This window comes from Rhamphochromis sp. 'chilingali' (genome assembly GCF_963969265.1).
Source record: "Rhamphochromis sp. 'chilingali' genome assembly, chromosome: 2".
In the NCBI taxonomy this organism is placed as follows: domain Eukaryota; kingdom Metazoa; phylum Chordata; class Actinopteri; order Cichliformes; family Cichlidae; genus Rhamphochromis; species Rhamphochromis sp. 'chilingali'.
Genome location: NC_137930.1, coordinates 10,932,629 through 10,953,471, shown reverse-complemented (window position 1 = coordinate 10,953,471; position 20,843 = coordinate 10,932,629). Strand labels below are relative to the sequence as shown.

The window sequence follows — 20,843 nt, the reverse complement described above, 5'->3', positions numbered from 1 at the left end:
GAGGGGGTATTTTCTTTTTCACATGACTTTAGGTGTAGACTCATGTTTCCAAGGCATCACACTTACATGCTTCCTCTCAGAGTCCCTCAGTGCTTTCGCTCCATAGAACGTCAGTGTTGATCCAGACAAAATGATCCAAAATCTGGTCCACGAGGACAACTGTTAGAGAGAAATATATAGAGAGGCTGAAAACAGCTCACTGTCAGCTCACAGTTTTTTTTTAAGTTGCTGATATTCAGTACTAGACTGAATGCAAAATAACTCACTTAAACAACAATGAAAGTTCATGTCAATGGAAAATTGTACTTAGTAGTCAGTATAATCTTTTAATGATATAAGTTTGCATATGGTAGAATACTGCATGTAATCATTTGTGTTTAGAAGTATATAGTTGGTGGCATATTGAAAGAATGTCTCATCCTAGGAGGTCTGTAACATTCCAGGGTGTTCTGGCGTTCACCCCCACATCCTAGGAGCATGGGAGAGGTCGTACCTTGTCTTATTCTTTTACGGTAGGATTAACGTAGCTATGTCAGTTTTAGTCTAAGTGTTTTTTTACATATAGATGAACTGTTGGATTTTCCAGACCAGCAGGTTAAGGGAAGTCGTTTATGGGGCCACACTCTGACCCCACACACACACACACACACACACACACACACACACACACACACACACACACACACACACACACACACACACACACACACACACGTATACCTCCACATTCCAATGTAAGGAACAAACGCTCACTGAAGCATATAAATAAAGACCAGGGCAGTCCTCAGTGCGAGTCTCAGTTCTGGAGGCTGCCCTTGCTAGCAAGAAGTTCTGTGTGTTTCTCTTCTCTGAGTCTCTACTGAAGAAGTGTTTTAGAGTATATCTCTTAACAGTTCACCATACCTTGGGCTTTCGTCCCTCCTTCAGCAGTGTTTTCCTTCGCAGTGGTCCTTCAATGGTCACTCTACCAGCTTCACTGCATCCATAGCAGGAGTTGGTAGCAGAGTAGCTAAGGATGTTGGGTAGTAAAGAACATTTAACACTGTAAGCAACTAAAACAGTATTCAGAGCTCAGTGAGTGCAGTTAAAGCTACCTTTAAGAGACTCTTTAAACAAAAGGAACATCCATAATTGTTTCTAAAAATAGCTGCTGGCAAACCATGAACGTCACTGTGTGGTGTTTTCCTACTTAATTTGGTAAACGGACACTTTAGAGACTTAAACAATGACCATATCACAAAATACAGTCAGTGTTTCTATAACTAGAAAATCTCTTTTTAATTAAGTGGAAAGCAAAGCAACATAATTCTAACATCCAAGCAGTCAGGAAATGAAGGGAGTTAAAACATAAACATGTGTGTCAAATACAAATAATGACTTCATTCTCTTTTAAGACTGTAATACTAATTTCTTACTTTGTTGATTCACTGTACCTGTAAACATAGCTTCGGCTCCGGGGAGAGTTGCGAAGAGGGACCCTCCAGTTCGGGCCCAGTGTTGCATACATGCGGCCCCTGTTTGTCATAAATTATCATAGTCAGCCTTCGTGGTTGGATAGGTCAGTGCTCAACATCATCGAACCCGAAGTGTAAACCAAAGTCAACACTTTACAGTAATATATGACTAAACATGTCATATTGTCCACTCCCAGCCTCTACACAGAAAATAATCTACCTCATTTGCAAAATTGCATTTCCTCTTTTTGGAATATCTGTTAACTACAGAGAACTGCTGTTCTAATAACTTTAAGCCTCATTGAAAATTTTAAAATGAATTTATCATAGCTTCAGTATAAGGACAGCGGGGTGATAAATTCTAAAGGGACTGACCAAAATACTGTTGATAATAGTCTTTTCATCTCATTGTACTACAACCTATTAGTGGTTTTAAAACAAAGTTCTTTTTCCCCGTTAATGTGAAAATTTGTGGGGGGAAAAAACTGTCATTTAAAAAAAATTCCTATTTCAAAATTGTTACAATTATAATTGTCTCTCACCTCTCCACTGCAGGTGATAGCTCCTCCCAAAAGGAACTTTCACTACTGCCTATCATAGGAAAAAAGAAAAACAAATGTAAAAGTCTAAAGATTTGGTTTTGCTAATAAATTGAATACTTGGGAATATTTTCATCACACATACCTAATGACAGGCCATTGGACACAGATGTACTGTGCGGATCATTTCTGACTGGGCTCTGAGATTCTAAGAAGCTGTCATCTAGCAGGTGTCGTGTTTTCTCTATAGGAAATGTGGCACTCCTGCTTTCTGACATGCCATACTGACACATCACACTGTGGACAGAGATCAACCATCAGACAATCAATGAAACAGAGATGCTGGTTGTACATTTTATGTGTCATGTCATGGCTCAGGTAAAGAAATCCTGAACACTGATTGTAGGTAACAGAAGCATTTCATGGCCTTGAAGTTCACTTTGAATCTATCATCCTTTTTTCTGCTTGTTCTATTCTTGTTCTATAACTGTGAACAAGCATAAAAGACAATATTATTTTCTGGACAAGAATTCATTCATTTAACACGGGGGTGTCGAACTCCAGGCCTCAATGGCTGGTGTCCTGCAGGTTTTAGATCTCACCCTGGGTCGACACACCTGAATCAAATGATTAGTTCATTACCAGGCCTCTGGAGAACTTCAAGAAATCTTGATGAGGTAATTTAACCATTTAAATCAGCTGTGTTGAATCAAGGACACATCTAAAACCTGCAGGACACCGGTCCTCAAGGCCTGGAGTTCGACAAGTGTGCCTAACATGTTGCATGTGTTTTCTTTCTTTTGTTCCCATCTTTCTACCATTTTATCGCGCTCTGTTGGAAACGGCCAACATTACATTAGTCCTCTATTTTTAAATAATATTTTGAATGCATGTAAAGTCTATGATATTTGTCAAATATAAACCAATATTCCATAACCAACACACCATACTACTAATTACAAATAACATGAATGCATCTCAAATGGTTTAAACAGTTTATAGAAAGACAGTAAGTCTTCATTTAAGGCAGGTTATTTAATGTCCTTAATGGCTTCCTGTTGGGTAACTCTCATTTGTTTGTCACCCCTTCATATGGACAGAGCAGCATGGGAATTCCAAACACCAGTTAGGCAATGACAACCTTACAGAGTTATTATATTACACAGATTTTTTTTTCCAAGTCAGATTCGTTTATAACTCATTACTCTGCTTTTGTTGAGGACAATACTGATGTGTACAAAACGATCAAACAGCTGGAGAATACAGATACAGAAACAATGGGCAACCATGGATCAGTCATTGTACACTGCAGACCATGAATTGGACTATGGGACTACCTACACCCCCATAACAGTGCACTGTCCATATTACAACCATTCCTTTCCATACCAGTCAATGAAAGCTTTTTGGAAACATTTTGGATTTATACATTATAGGCCAAGAATGACTTGGATTTTACTGCTTTTAAAAAAGCATTAGTTTGTCCTTCTATGAGCACTCATATTATTTGTATTCAGTACACTGTATTTTTCTGTGTTGCTTTCAGTGAAGTCTGTTTAATTCCCTAATAAAGGCTTGTGCTCCAAAATGTTAAACAAGAACATGCCATGAGGATGAATTATTTTAATAATATTGTTTTAATATTATTACTACTATTAAAATTGGTAATAGCTTGTTCTGCTTACTTGTTTCCTAGACTGTGACTCTTCCTGTGGTGAGAGGGAGGGGGGGTGGGAATATGAACCCCCACAGACGCATCAGGGCAAGTAGGTCGTCGGTTATACCTCATAGAGGCTGATACCTCACACAGACCTGAAACATAAAAGGTCATTAATAGTACTTATGTGCAATTTACTTATGTGCAACTCTTTTAAATTGACTTGTAGTAGGCTACTTTGGTTACTTGAAACTCATGTGTCTTATTTAATCCCATTCACATTTATTATTTCACAATGATTTTCTTCTGACAGCGCAAAAAAAGGGTTCATGATAAATTGGTTACTGTATATCTGAATTTCTTTCTTTCACATCTTCAAAGTAGCAAACAAAAGCAGCAGTGGAACAAGTGCGAGTCCTTTATTTGCCTGGTATTGAGACTTTCAGGTTATGTGCCGCTTATTGGTTACTAGTCTGTGTGAGACCTTAAATAATATATTAAGGCACAAAGAACACTTCTGATATTAGAAACTAGATCAATTATTAACAATGCAGAGAATTAAGGCTTATGGAGCATTAAAGCAGGATTTTGTGAAATCACTGGCCAAAAATCAACAAAACCCATAATCATATTGTAATTCAATTAGTGTGTGAAACAAATTCACTAAAATAAAATATAGTTTATGACAGAGGACCTCTGGCCGATCACAAATCTTTTCAGACTTGAATTTAAACAGGGTTTACATTTAATGGGATGCTACAAATGAAACACATACATGCATATGCTTATTCTCATTTCAAAGGGCTTAGAAGTAAGAGTGCATTCCTTATAAATGCACATAAAAAGGTACCAAGGGCTTTCACTGGCCTGCTGGCCACACTCTGAGACCTCAGGGTGTATTAAAAAAACAACTCAACACCACAGCCACTAGAGGGCACTGGTAAGGTGCAAACTGACCACATAAAAGCCTTTGTTAACATAATTAATCAGTGCAGTCATCCCGTGTAAGTGCCTACATAAATTTATCATCAGTCCAGTCACAGTTTCTGGCAGCACTGCTGATGGACTAGTAAATTGATCCACTGTTCCTATGTGCTTTCTGCGCCAGTGGAACCTCTGACTCACTGTGCCTTCCCTCTCACTGGAAACCCACTGGGGGCCAGTCATTTTGACCATTTGACCATAAGGCCAGTCTGTGTTCAGCATGTTCAGCTTTGAACACTTTAGATTTGCATGAAGTTATTTTTTTTTAAAGATTTTTTAGTATAGCAGGATCTTTTGATCTCATATGGAGCATACAGAGCTGAAAAAAAGACATACAAGCAGCTGTATATGATTGTGTCTATTGGTGGGGTTGTTGGGAAAGCAGATGCATTCCCAGTCATGATGTAATGTGGAATTTGTTGAAATCAGAATCGTTCTACCAGCAGGAGGAATAGATTTAGAGCTCTATTAGCAATCAGTATTGCAGTGCAGTAAAGGTAAATTGAAGGAATATAACACACATTAAGGCAGTTTCTTTTCCCAAAACTGGGAATAAAGTGATTTTTCTAGGAAAGAACGTTCTTAATATGGCTTAATTATCAGCTGACAAAAGCTCCTGCTGGTTTGGATTATTGTTGCTTGCTCTGGAAACATTCACACTCAGCAGAATAAGTCTAATGAAAACTCTAATTTTCATTTCTTTAATTGCCAAAAGTATTTTCTTTAATTTACCACATGATTGTAACTATTCTAAGTGAGAGTGGTTTTATTGGCGGTTAGTTTCATCAGCAAGAGGTGGGAATCATTGTGTGTTTTTCAGCCTTTTTTAAGAAATAAAACATTATCCATTGCCTCCCATATCTCACCAAAGAACAACAGTTAAGCCAAAATGATATGCTGACAAGAGTCCTTAATATATGACTGCAGCATTTCTTCATAATAAGAGTAGAATGATGTGGAGGAAAAAAAGAAAAACTGAGACACACTGTGCTGAAAAGTGCATTTTCAGAATGCGCTAGAAAATGTTGGATCTGTTTTTAGGTTATTATGAGACAGGTTAACTGGTTTAGCTCACTTTTAGATCAAATTAGATTGAGAGTGACTCAAACTAAAATGACTTTTACAATATTGAGAAGCACAAAAACACACAAAAATCAAATCTACTCTTGTTTGCTGCTTTTGTCTTTAAATAGCATTGTTTCTTGATATAAGCAGTTTTGAAGGTACTTAGCAAACATATTGTTTTAGTGCTTTTTGCCTGTTTTCGTAATCTCAGAGTAACTCCATGATGTTGAGATAAGGGTTCTGCTGCTGGAGGACTGCCTCTTCTTGTTGTTACTGAAGTTAATACATGCTGCTTATACTCTGTCTGTATGCTGTAAAGATTAAAAGATATTAGTTTTGTGTGATGAAAAGATTATAATTTAAATTAAAACCAGTCCTTTAGTTTTTCTCAGACAGCCAACGGGAGAAGCAATTCATACAAAGCAGGCCTGGCAGGTTGGCCGCAGCAGTAAAATTCTGCTGTTACCTTACAACAGTTCTTTGAACAGTCATTCCCAGTGATTGTGCGGCAAGCACACATACAGGCTTGTTTAGCTTTTTGATCTGCTGCTCAGACATTACAAAACAGATTGGATGAAATCAACCACAGTGAGGAGTCTCTGCCACGAAGAATTCAGTCACAGGCTTACAAGGACAATTATTAAAATGAGAATGGAAAATTGTAAGGGTTCTAACGTCACACAGAGCAGCAACATTTAGACGGTTTCACCTTGTCAGACACAGTGATGGTGAAACTGATCAGTTCAGTCCACCACATTTTCTCAGTCTTACACAAAGAGAGTGAGCAAACCAAATTCTTCTGTTTGGCATTGTGTGAAGTGCATGAGACTTGTTTATACTGACTGAGCCAACAAGACAGTGGACACAGCCAGAACACCCCTTTTCTGCCATGTTATGTAACTGAAAATTTTCATCAAAGCAACAAGAGGAGAGTACCATTAGCTGCTATCATGCACTTACAGTATGAGACAGCCTGCTGACAGAAAATCAGGTAATCCCTTAGTTAGCCAAAACATTGTGTTCACCCCTATATTAGTTTTCTGTTGTTGTTTTTTTAAACTGAAACCACGCCTCCAAAATCTGGATGTCTACAACATCTTTTCCACTGGTGCCTAATCTAAAACTGCTTTAACAAAAAGGTTGCTGCTATGTTACTCTAGCACTGCACAATTAAATTGCAGGTTCTAGTTGCTCTTATCTACTTAGCCAGCTGGATGAGAGCAGAGCATTGTAATTCAGGAGAATGCCCAGATGCCTCAGTCCCCAGCTCCTCCAGTCTACATGTCAAAGTATCTTTGGGAAAGATACTGAGCCCTGAGATGCCCCATATATTAATTGGAGAGGGAGTGTTTCTGCGAATGTTGTCGTCAGAATGAAGCGCTTACGCTTCAATGAAGTCTCAACTAGAGTAAAAAAAGCACTAAAGAAGTACCAGTGAGTCTTGGATATCACATGAGCTTTACACCATTTCTCTTACATCCAACATGCTTACTTGGAGATTTATTTTCATTATATTCACCTGCCCAGAATTTGCAAATTAAAATGAACTAGTAGTTAAATCTGATACAAAATACGTTTTTGCATATGAGATAAGTGCCACTGTGCATGGTTCCTGATAAATAAAAACTAAATAAAAAGCAAAAGATCTGAGTTTCTCATGCTTCTGACTCCGTCACAATATAATTAGTGCTATTCACTTTATATGAGGTTGATTAGAATGTTTTGCCTCATCAAAGCATTTTTTAAAATTAAAACACATTACTCCAAAGCAGAGAACTTTGCATCTTTAAGTTGGCAGATTGTCTACATTAGATACCCTTTCTGACGCAACTCCAAAACTATATGTGTCTTTGCTAGGGATCAAACAAAGATCTTTTACTTGTTAAGTAGACATGTAAACTACTACACTATGGAGCCGCCTTGAAAGAAAAACACCTATACACACAAATTTGTCCAAAGAGAGATGTCAGGTTTATTGGTGATTCTAAACAGACTGTGGATATACTTAAAGTATATAAAATACCTGTTTCCCATTCAATGAAAACAATAAGGGGGGTCATTTACATTTTGAGAAAAAAACATGCGGTCACACGAGGTCTCCATGCAGGTGAAACAAGCCATCCTTGAGCTGCAAATGTTTTTTGTTGAGGGTTGGGGGTGGGGAGAACATCCAAGAAATTGCTACATTAGGAATAGCAGACAGAAGAAAATAGTGGTGGATGATCACAGAATCATTACCATGGTGAAGAGAAACCCTTCACAACAGCCAATTAAGGGAACAACACTCTCCAGGAGGTAGGCGTATCTGTCCGGCAATTTGACTGATGAGTTTTGTTTTAGTGGTTACCAGGAGTCTTTCCTTTAATCTGATATAACACCTTTGGGATGATATAAATCCAGGCCTTCTCATTCAACAGCATTGTCTGACCTGCACTTCCAGAAGAATCCTAAAAAAAGTCTATAAAGACATTCCTAAACCTTGTGAAAAGCATTCCCACAAGAGTTGAAGCTGTTGTTATTGCTGCAAACAGTGGGACGACACCATATTAAAGGCTATGTATGCTTTAATATGGTGTCGGCCACATACCATATGGGATGCCACTCAAATTCATATGTGTGTTTGGCAATTTAGTTTATGTTTAATAACTGAATTTCATTACATTTGTGTGTGTTTTATTGTTTGTTTGTTTGTTTCTATTTCAATCAAGCTAGCTAGCTAAACAGATTAGACTCTTAGAAAGCACTTAGAACAATGTGCTTGTGCGAATTGGTGTGAATGGGTGAATGCACAAGTTGTGTAAAACACTTTGAGTGCTCAGAAGAGTAGAAAAGTGCTATATAAGAACCAGTATCATATAGTATTTACAAGGCAACGGGTGGGAAATAACATACAATTTTTTAGGTATCTGTAGTTCAATTGAGTCTGGCTGTATGATGCTGACATTACTTCCTGGTAGAGATGGGTAGAAAATAACCCTGAATGTAGTCTTCATCATGCTACACTAATAAATGAACACCATCACTTAAATGGTAAATGTTTCTATCAGTGCAGTGCACCAAAGCACAGTATGTGACATTATGAAGTAAATGTTGGTTACACCCGCATGTAATGACTATAAACTAATACACCATTAGAGTCTAAACCACCAGGTACACGATACTGTAAAAAATGAAGGTTTAATTTACAACGGAAACAGAAAGAGGATGGCTTCTTTGTTCATGTTGTTAGCTACTGATAGCTTTCACTTGGTTACTGAAATGGTGAAAATATGAACAGTAGGAGTACCTGTGGGAACTACAGTGCTACAGAAAAGCATATGTGTGTGCCTGTGTGTGTGCGTGATCTGTTTCACCACAGGAACAGTTGTGTTTATCTCTGATTATTCTTTTTAACACACCCAATTTTTTTTTCTGTTTTTAGTGTAAAGTAAATGTTCATACTGACGCTAAATGCTAGTGTTCATTTCAATTCAGTTCAATTCAGAATTGAATTATCAGGGCCCAGGTAAATTTACATAGCACCAAAGCAAAACAACTGTCATCAGGGCACTTCACATAGTGTACTTTACATATACTTTTTATGAAAACTCAACGGTCATGAACATGCAGCAGAGTTATTATAGTTTTGTATTTTCTAATTAGGTTTTATTTTTATTTCCTTTTTCCATTTCAGGTTTTTGGATTTTCTTATTTCAGTTTAGTTTTTATTGTTCTAAAATGTTTAGTTTTACTTTAGTTTTCATTCGTTTCACAGTTATATCTTTTAAATTTATTACTGCATGGAGGGCTTGGAAAATTAGCACAGGTATTACAATAAACACACAATAAACGTGTCTATCAATGAGTCATCAGGCAAGTTGCAATTCTTTTTTTAACCAAACTAATAGATACTAAAAACAAAGCAAATTTCCTCCACAAAAATCAGTTCAGTTACTTTAAAAAAAAATTTAAGTCTAGTTTTTATTTTTATTTCAGTTAACTAAAATGTTTTTTCACATTTAGTTGAACTTTTTAGTTCATTTTCAGGTAACTATAATAACCTCGCCTTGCAGACTTGACAGAAAAAGCTAATAATTTTTGTTTTGAGTACAACTTGGTGGAAGTGGTGGATATCTGCAGGGCTTTTTATCAGTGCAGTTCAACCATGTGTGACTTACCTGCCAGGTCTTCTTTAGAAGAAGCAATGCGAGGGGAACTGTTGCCAGGTTCAATCTTTAGAGAAAGCCTGTAACACAAATGTTTCCATTAGATAAAAGAGCTCAGTGCTGTTGTGTTTGTCAGTTAAAAGGTAGTTTCAGATTTTACTAAACACACTAAACATTACGCAACTGAGTAAGGCGATGTCACATCATCTGCTGATGAAGAAAATTCTTTTAATTAGCATTGTGTTACTTCTACATAGAAGCCGTCTCACTCACACTTTCTTTTATATCTCAAGTCTTAGGTCAAGCAGTTACGTCGCCCATAATACTCGCAAAATATCAATCACTTTCTTTGGTCTCTGTTTGCCACATCACCACAAATTTCTTACAGCATATGCAGTTTTACTGGGGCTGAGACAGACAGCATTAAGCAACATTTTTTTAAATGTAAAAATGAGGAAAGATAGATTTACTGCTGCCACTCCTCATTTTTTAACATAGTCTAAACACATACTTAGTCTGGATAGGATTACCTTGGCCAGCAGTAATATTGTTAGGAGTCTTGGACTAGTTTTTGACCTGGATATGTCCTGTGCATATTAAACAAATATGTAGGACTGTCTTTTTTGATAAAGTATATAGTTAAGATTGGATCTGGTGACCCTGAATCCTCCTGAATCCTTATTTATGCTGCTATAGGCCTAGACTGCTGGGGGCGTCCCATGATGCACTGTTTCTTGTTCACTCAGCTTTTTCACTCACTATGTGCTTATAAACAACTCAGTATTTAATCATTAGTTATTATTCATGTCTTTTTAATGAAAAACACAAGCCTTGTAATTAGAGATGGACCGATCCGATATTACGTATCGTATCGGTCCGATACTGACGTAAATTACTGGATCGGATATCGGAGAGAAATAAAAAATGTAATCTGATCCATTAAATATCAAAAAAAGCACCTCACAAAACTTGCAACACGGCGTAACTCAGCTCATAACCGTAGCACTCTGAGCAGTATGCATCACGTGATAGAGCGGCTGTGCGTATTTGTAGCCTCGCTACCAAACTGGTGGCATTTCATCTCCGAGGAAGTTATCCCAGAGAGAAGTAAAGCAAGTGTGTAAGTTCATCTCTGAATGTTTGTAAAGCATTCCCACGTTAAGCTTAACAACCGATATATGGAGCAACTGCCTCTCTCTCCCTCCCTCTCCTGCTGGTACTTCAGTCGTGAAACTGATTAATGATCAGCTGATCGGCTTTTCTGTCGAGTCCGTCTCTCTTCTTTGTTTTTGGCCCACTTTGCACCAGAAAGAGGAAACCAGCGGCTGAACAACAGCAGCACGTTTAACCTTGATAAGCTTTTGTTAGAATTTATTTAATATTACTTTCTAGACCAGGATCCTTTTCTACGTAGCTGACGGCTGGTAACTGTGCAGGGGCGGATCTAGCAAAGTTTAGCCAGGGGGGCCGATAGGGCATTAACAGGGAAAAGGGGGCACAAAGACATACTTTTCTTTCTTATTCTCATTTAAAATGTCTAGCGTTTAATAAATAATTATCTGAATCTTACACCCAAAGTTTTAATCTGATGTAAAATGTATAGAAGTCCATGATTGTATATAGTAACTGTTAAGTTTAATATACCCTAGTAAGCTATACTACTTTTTCCTTTGGAAAGATACCATCTGTGCAGTCTGCAGTTCTGTTGAAGAAAGATGTGGAATCTATTTAATTATTCTTGAAAAATAATTTATTTCTGTGCATTTTTTTTCCCCACACTGCATCAAATTAAAGTTGATTACGTTGATTAAGCATCATGAGGTGGGGGGTGGTTCCCTATTTTTTTTTGCTGGGAGTTTGCAACCCTATTAGTTAGGTTGCTTAATATTTCTGCTAAGTACTCTTTAAAATACCAGAATAGGAAGGATGGAGTAGGTTTAAGATTATTAGATTGATCAGTATTGCTGAACTATGAAATATTTTGGGTGCAGTGTATTTTTTACATACAGGTATAACAGAATAGCTTTAGTGTTGTTGTTTATTTAAACTTGAGTATGAACTTATACAAAATGCAACAAGATATTAAAAAAAACAGTTTTATTAATTGAAAAACACATTATATTGGATTCATATCGGTATCGGCCGATATCCAAATTTATGATATCGGTATCGGACATAAAAAAGTGGTATCGTGCCATCTCTACTTGTAATGCCCCAAAAGGTTGAAGTCTTGTCTTTGTCTGCCAGTAACTGAAAGTTTCTTTTTAGACCAGTCTCATTTTGATCTGCCTTTTGCTGCTGGATTTAATATGCAGTATACAATACTATGCAGTATTGTAATTTCTTTGGAAATACGGATTAAAACTTTAATATTAAATTCATGCCATAAAATGCCTTGATAAGATGTAGGGAAGAGGACACAATCAGCCTTAGATTAGCCTCCTCAGAGATTGGACCTTAGTATTATTGAAACAGTTCCATTCAGCCAACATCCAAAGAAGAGGTTTGGAATGTTCTTTAAAAGCCCGGAAAACTATTCCTGAAGACTACTTAAAGAAATTACAAAAAAGATTGCCTTAAAGAGTTAAAGCTGTTTTGAACAATAAAGATGGCAATACCAAATACTGACTTTAAAGTTCATGAGAAATATACAAACTGTTTTTGCGTTATATGCTGCATTTGCATGCATGTTCACATGTTTCCATTAATCAGTGCGCCTACTGAACACTTTCCTAGCATAACAAAGAAATGACTGGTAGATCACTGTATCTTTCACTGTGTCTCGCTACAACTACTAGCAGCAAACCTTTACAACACAACGATTACCAATTATATTATGGAGGCTTTACATTTATTAACTTTTTTGAGAGCCAAGAAAAGACATGTCACGTGTTCCTGCCCAGTTTGCCACTAAATAACCGTCTATGACCTATGAGTCAACTTTATTGAATAAGATGCATCTTCTGTACATGCAAGCTCATCCTACACAGGGTGGTTTTTGGGTGTCTTAGTACTTGTTCAGGAAATCTCACCCAGGTGAATTTGTTTCCATCATGAACATCTTGAGAGTTTAAAAAGCAAGTTACTGGACTTTAAAAAAATTTTGTACATTTTTCACCTTACATTCAAGAGCCTTCTTCAGGTATTTATTTCTGAGTTGTCTCTTAGGTAGTCACTGACCCACTATTAATCACATGCCTCATCAAATGAGCCAAGCTGGAGAAGGCAAGAGATGGGGTACACACAAGGCTAACACAGAGAGACAGAAAACCATTCACATTCAACACGGACAACTATGGGCAATTTATAATCATCAATTAATATAACCACACAAACTGCATGTATTTGGACTATAGGAGGAAGCCAAGAGAACATGCACACCCCAGACAGAAAGGCTCTGGCCAGATGGTGGATTCAAAACCAGGGCTTTCTTGTTTGATGCGTCAGTGCTAACCACTGCCCCACTGTGCTGCACCAGCCCAATCTTGTTAGAAACAAAATTATTATACAAAACCAAAAACTATCATGGTCAAAATAGACCTCCTGATACTAATAGCGGATTTGTCTATTTTGTTTTGCTGAAGTCATTTGTTATAGTTTTCAAGAAACCTCACGTCTCCCAAGCAATCCCAGCTTGTTCTTCTTTGGTGAATCTGTGGCTCTTGGTCTTCTGTTCACCCTACAGATTTCCAATGGGACTGAAGTCAAGTTTTTGTGCACACCAGTCAATAACATTCACTTTGGTGATGGAGTTATTTCTTTAGCAGAAGCGACACATGTTTTGGGTTGTCAACCCAGACCCAGTTTTGCTGCAAATACTTGAGAGTTTCTTTTAGAATTGTCACATAGCCTTCTTTCTTCAAGATTCCTTCCACCTTGACACACTCACCTCTCTATAGTTCTCTCACACATGCACAGTCTGCTAAAACTCAGAACAAAGAGTTGTAGCCATATTCATTAAGAAAAAGATAAACTTCACCATTCAATTTTATTTATATAGCGTTGTTGCTGTCACAACAACAGCCGTCTCAAGGTACTAAGGTACTCATAATAGGGGGAGACTTCACCAGCCATTTAATCCAAAAAAAATTATAGGCTCAGTACAGGACTAGCTCAAAGGAACTGCAGGCTACAGACATTCTTAAACAATGAATTATTCTGGTCTTTGCAATGCTCTGCATTCATATGTCCCTACAGGGACTGTCTATCTTTTCAATAGAACACCACTCACATTCTCACTTAGGCTACTTTTATATTAAAGCAAAAATTTCTGGCACAACTTAACCTACTCCCAAGGTGCGTGAAGAGGAACACTTGAAGGGAAGAGGAGCAACTTTATTGCCTGATGAAGGCCACAAGCCGAAACCCGTCGGTCAGGCAATAAAGTTGTTCCTCTTCCCTACTTTTATATTAAAGACACTCAGATTCATCCTATCACTATCAGTGATCATTCACCAGTGTCTGTCTCTGTGACAAAGAAAAGAGTCACACATATTAAGATGGTCCTTGTTGTCCTAAGACATTTACTGCTTTTTCTCTAATTACACTTAATAGCTTAACTACATTAATAGGCTAGATGCTCCTTAGAGATATTACCTCCATCAGTGCTATCTGGACTCTCACCAGGATTGGTCCATCATTGCTATTATTAACAGCTAACTGAGGCAAGGCTGCATTCAATCTACTTTAAACATACCAAGGTAACATCTTTACTAGAGCAAATCTAATCTTGATGCCAGCTCTATATGGCATTTTTTTGCCTATTTCAAAATTGCCATTTTTCGAATAATTTGCTAACAAAATTGCAGAAGTCAGTTAGCATGTAAAATCTGTCACGTTCCTGTTTCTTTCCTTTAAGGAATATTTCCTAATTGTGACATATAGTCTCCTCAGCTGAACTCAAGCAAATATTCAAAGAATTTGTGACATCACACTTATATTACTGTAATGGCCTGTTTACTGGCTTGAACAAATCATGTCTTTCACATCTCCAAACTATACAAAATGAAATGGCCCGACTATTAACACAAGTTCACATCACTCATTTTATGCTTTTTACATTGGCTCCCCATACATTTTAGGATTAGTTTAAAAATACTAAACGACCAGACTCCTGATTATTTATCAGAGTTTCTAACAAAATAAACAGATACTTGCCATCTTCATTCCCAAGCTCTGAGTTTTTGTTAGTTGTTCCTCATCCACAACTAAAGACTATAAGGGAAAGAGCCTTTCAGTCTGTGGTACCAGGACAGTGGTACAGTCTACCACTACAGCTACATTTAGCTGATTCTGTGGACTCATTTTTAAAATTAGTTAAAATATTTTTTGCTTAAAAAACTTTTTTGTTGATGATTTCATTTTGTACTTACCTGTTTATTTTATTGAATATTTTTATTGCTAATAATTGGCTTCTCATTTTCTTTTTTCTTTTACTGTTTTCTGTTGCACAGTGCTTTGTGACAGTGCTTGAAAAATTTACTGTGTTGGCTCTATCGTCCCAAATGATATCATATTTCATTTCATATTTAAAGCTTATATGACATATCATTTATGTCCAACTTGAAAAATTATGATGACAAAAGTGACCCTAAGAAACCAAGAAACAAGCAGAGCAACCTAGACTCTGTCAGATAAAGCCATCAATGTCTGCTGAATGAAAGGACACACTATTGAAAAAGATCCTTTCCATTTTGCTTCCTGTGTATTGACCGTCCTCAATTTTACACTTACACCCATGCTTCTATGTGCCTGCCATAATCGACTGAAATAAAACAATTGTCAAATAATTAATTTCACAATCCCATGCCATTCACATTGAAAACACTTACTTGAAGTTATCGTCCTCTACAAACTTCTGGAGTTCCTCTATGTAGCGAACTGACAACAGATACTTCTGAACATGCGGCAGGGTCACCAAGTGATCTAATGGAAAAAAGAAAAAGCAAATTACCTTCAACACAACTCTTGGTAGAGAATTAACTTTAAATAAAGTTACTTCTCTTGTCTATGTTCTCCTTCAGTACATCCATGAATTTTCTCAGTGGTCTTTCTCTTTTCCTCTTGACTGGTAGTTCCAGCTTTAGCATCCTTTATCCAATATATCCACTATTCCTCTTCTGCACCACCCAAACAATTTTAAGCCTTAGCTCTCTAACTTTTGGAACGGTCCCGAGTAAGCTGTAGGTCAGAAATTCAGAGTTCCCAGTCAGAAAATGGAAAGCCTCCTTTCCCACTCAGAAACTCAGAGCAGAGTTAACAATCCAACATGGCAGTACTGAACATAAACAGTAGTAAAACTATAAACTATATAACTTTTTCAGTCATACTATTACCTGTATACCTCTCATCCACCCACGTGTAATCTGTCTTTCATTTCTCTTCTCTTATACTTTCACCTCTCTAGGCTCTCTACCATCCATCTGCTCCCTATTCTCACTTTAGATAATAATGTCGTCTGTAAATATCATAGTCAATAGAGACTCCTGCCTGACCTTATCTGCCAACCCGTTCACCACTACTGCAAACAAGAAGGGGCTTAGAGTTGATCCTTAATGCAGTCCACCTTGTTTCCATCAATGACTCCTACTGCACACCTTATCACTGTCTGGCAGTCCTCATACATGTACTGCACCAGCCTTTCTCTAGATCCACAAAGACACAGTGCAACTTCTTTTGATCTTCACTATACTTCTCAACAGTATCAAAACAAACATCACAGTATGAAGCCATACTGCTGCTCACACCTCACACTTCCACCTTCTCAACATAAGCTACAAGTGTCAGAACATTTACATTTCTATCTTTCATCACACTAATCTGCGCACACTCTTTTGAGCTCAATCTGTCTTTCTAACCAACTGTCTGCATTCCATGTAGGTTATCCTTCCCTAGTGTCTAGCTATGCGTGCAACTAATTATAAGCCTTTTCCTTTGCTTTTGCCACCGCTATCTTGGCCTTGCACCTCGACTCCTGGTAGTCCTGTATACTTTTTTCATCACCTTGACAGCAATTTTATCTTGGACTTGCATTTATGCCTGTGTAAATGCACAGCAAAACATAGAAGTAAATTTTTTATCTGGACAACAATATTTTATATAACGCTAGCACTCAATAACGCACAAGGATGACAGCAAAGCAATTACAGAATCAACCCACTGATTTACCATCTATAGAAGACTAGGAACTTATTTTGTCAGTTTAAAATTATCTGAATTATATGTATTAATATAATATTTTTTAAAAATAATTTTTCATCATGTTTATTAAATTTCACCGGTTTAGCACAGTGTGTGAGCAGGTGACCACATGCCACATGGCCAAAGAGCAGGAGTCGGGGTTTGAGTCTGACCCGTGGCCCTTTGCTGCATGTCTTCGCCTCTCACCTCCCTGCTTCCTGTCCTCTTCACTGTTATTATCCAATAAAGGCAAATTTATAAAATTTGAGTCTCTGTTCTTATACTTAAAATTAATTACTCTGCTTAAAATTGCTTACAGTACAATGCCTGTCTTCTTTCCTGTAAAAATACTCATGATTTCAAATCAATTACTTGTAATTACATTTTATTACACAGTAGTTACTTACCCCTAGTAGCTGAGCGTATTATAGTGTTGCCCATTTTTTTGCAGTGACATTTTAAAAATAACATTAAAATGTAGGTACAGCAAGCCAAGCTTATATTTGGGAACAGAAATGATAAAACACAAAAGTGACTTCCCTGAAACAAAAGCTTTACAATGACTCACTCATTTATTCAATGATTCCCCCGCTTAGAGTTACAATTTGAGTAATCCTAACTTTTAGTCACTTGCAGATAGTGAAAGGTAAACATATTTAAACTAATTAAGATCTCCAGATTTTTTTCAATAAAGCATTTAAAAGGCTTCAGAATAGTAATAGAGGATTTATATTTATTGCAGAAATTCACCCCTACTCGCCCCTCCGTCTGGGGCAACATTTCATGCAGGTATCTTGAACATTTTTATTACTCAGCAGCTCCCCACACAAAGCACACTGGAAACACCACATGCTAGCCAAAACAATTAAGGACTTGAATAAACTTAGTTCGACTGGCAGACACTTGAAAATTTTCCTGAACTCGTCAGTGAAAGTAACTTAAGCAAAGCAGAGCAATAAAGGCTCGGGTAACTAAAGCAGAGCCAAGCCATTAGAACTTTATACAAAAACCCAAACTTACATATAAAAGCTAAAAAGACCATATTTCTTTAGCATCCTGCAGTGGTGATCTACTTGGGTTATTATGAACACATACATATTTTGGCTTCATCCATATTAAAGATTTATGACATACAGGGCTGTGAAAAATGTTTAGGTTTTTTCATATTTGTCACATGTTTCAGATCAAACAATTTAAATATTAAACAAAATTAAGCTTTGTAAATACAAAGTGCTGTTTTAAAACTAAATGCTTTTTTTTTTATTAAGGAATTACATTTTCACAGTACTGTACAACCATAACTCTGATGTCAGAAGATCATCAATATATACATGATTAGGAAACAGACACTATACTGTTCCTACTGCAACTACTGATGTAATTGTGTCTTACCATAGTTACATGACATCTGCAGGTCTGAAATAACTCTCAGAAGATTGTTCATCTGATTTGTCCTCTGCTCTGTCTCTATGATGCTGTCTGATGCAGGATAAGCCGAGTCAATGTAGATAATGTCCAACAGGTAGATCCCTGTAGAAGGCACAAAAAAGCTAGTTAAACTCTTCTAACAACAGGAATAATGATGGGTTTGAAAGCATACCCAGTGATTTCAACAGAAGAATTTATTACTTCAATGAAAGCTTTAATGTGTGGAAGCATCAGTGTTTTCTGTATTTGGTTCTTTTTAGTCTTTCTCACAATGTCTCATAATGTCAGCGAGAGATATTGTGAGAGCTAGAGGAGCTGCCAGAAGATTTCCCCTGGAAGTCATTAACACAAATGTGTTATATGGAAACACTGATAAACACTGTTAATCTTGTTCACTACAGATTCTAGTGAAAATGGGCATTAGGCTTTTATTGGTCATTGCAATGTTTTTACTCATTTATAAAGGATGTGGACATATTATTTACAACTGGAATACATGAATTATTTTGTGGATTTTGGTTATGAATAGTGGACTTTGGTAGTTGCAAACCTCAGGAGAATAATATAATTACTAAAATTTAAGAAAAACTGTAGTAAAAGCAATTTAAATAATCACATCAGCTCTGTCACAAGTGATCTGGAAAACAGCTGCTGAGTCACCAACTTTCCAACAATTTATTTTAACTTCTCAAGTGTTACAAAATAGTGGGGTGGAAACATACCCTGAGCATGAACAGAAACTCCCTTATCCTGCAGTGTACTTTAGAAAAATAACTACGCATACAATAATGTAGAACATTTTCTGCACTTTATATTTAACTTTATATCCACATAATATGATCAAAAAGGTGCCTGATCTAAATTCATTCTGCAATGTCTCCAGACATCCAGAGAAAGTCACAAAAAACTATCTTCAATTAAAGAAGAAGAACAATAACTGCTGGTACAACCTTCATCCGAGAAAAACTGTGTACAAGTGTACACAGAAGTACTGGTGTTGTGTTAAAGTGCCTGCAATATTTGTGCAGCTTTGTGTTTGTATAATGTACAATATGTAATCTGCAGACCAGGGACTAATAGATGGAAACTGTATAAAGATATTGTTCTATAAACAGTGAGATGCTTTTGGTCAAGCGATTATGGTGAAAATATCAAACAAACACATTACCTTTTCAAAGAGGTATATGTTCAGTTATTTAGCTAATACTTCCTTCTGTAGCTGATAAAACCTGAGTTCAAAGACTGTATTAAGGTTACATCCATAGAGCATGCTAAACCACCACGGTAAACAGCAAAAAAACCACGTTTTTATTAAGTAAAAGCAACAGCACAGTGGCATAGTGGTTGGAAATTTACCCCATGTAGATACCTTTCTGTTTCCCTCTCAATTATTATTCAGTGTACACAAAAAATTTTATAAATAGCCATGGCCACATTCCATTCCACTGTAGTGTCCTATACTCATGACCCAAGTGTTCCATACACAGTTACATAAATCAGTGTCAGCTGTTAGGCCACAAATATGGTTTTGTTTTTCCAAACATGCAAGCCATGTACTTTAATTCAGTACAGAAGGAAGTGATAATGTGCTAAACTTGTATGCTAACTGCCAACCATACTAAATACAACAGTACTAAAGAAAGTTCACAGTAACATTTTATTATATGATCCTAATAAATGGTAAACTGGTTGTTGAATAAATTTTAGTGAGTATAGAAATCAGAGGCAAAGTCATCGTCTAGCCCGTCAAATATTAGGAAGATTTGGGGGTTTAAATAGCTTCCTTCAAGTCTTGTATAATTAGGCAACAAACTTAGCACTGGTTTAAAAGACATAAACAAAGAAAACCTTCCTCTACTTATTCAGAAAATTGAGAGCGCCTTACAAAGTTGGGCCAATTTAGGGCTCTCTCTGTTGGGTAAAATGACATATAGGATCATTCATAGGAGGTACTGGACTCCCCATAAGATTGCAAAATTAAAACTGAGGGAATCAGATATGTGCTGGGGTGTGACAAGAGTAGAGACACACTAATACACATGCTATACGAATACCAAAAGAAATAGAATCTATGGAAAAATAATTATTGTTTCTCACTGAAATACTCGGAATACAGCCATTACAGATCCCAGTACTCTAGATATTAGGTATAGTAACAGACGACCTGAAGTTACTATTCCTTCCACCCCTGAAGTTATCGTAACTGATAGTCACATAATATCCCATAAAGTGATACAGGATATGATGTGATGCTGCTGAAAGAAAGGGGCGTTGCTGGCATGTGATGCCATGAAATGTTGATGCCTACTTTGTATATGAAAATATATAAATATACATAAATGTACCTTTTTTTTCCTTCTGTTATCAGCTCGTTGTTAGTTGAGTGGTTTGT

At 36.9% G+C, this 20,843-nt stretch overlaps 1 protein-coding gene across 1 annotated transcript in view; it reads right to left on the bottom strand.

The window, feature by feature from the left end:
* Positions 1-20,843, bottom strand: part of LOC308392694 (ras-specific guanine nucleotide-releasing factor RalGPS1-like) — a 92,621-nt gene that overhangs the window by 7,643 nt on the left and 64,135 nt on the right. The window contains exons 10-18 of the mRNA XM_080875882.1: positions 18,416-18,553; positions 15,676-15,769; positions 9,857-9,924; positions 3,679-3,805; positions 2,139-2,290; positions 1,997-2,045; positions 1,434-1,514; positions 904-1,009; positions 67-159 (exon numbers count right to left, since the gene is read on the bottom strand). Of these exons, the coding sequence (XP_080732008.1) occupies positions 67-159; positions 904-1,009; positions 1,434-1,514; positions 1,997-2,045; positions 2,139-2,290; positions 3,679-3,805; positions 9,857-9,924; positions 15,676-15,769; positions 18,416-18,553 (908 nt within the window). The remainder of the gene's footprint in view (positions 1-66; positions 160-903; positions 1,010-1,433; positions 1,515-1,996; positions 2,046-2,138; positions 2,291-3,678; positions 3,806-9,856; positions 9,925-15,675; positions 15,770-18,415; positions 18,554-20,843) is intronic.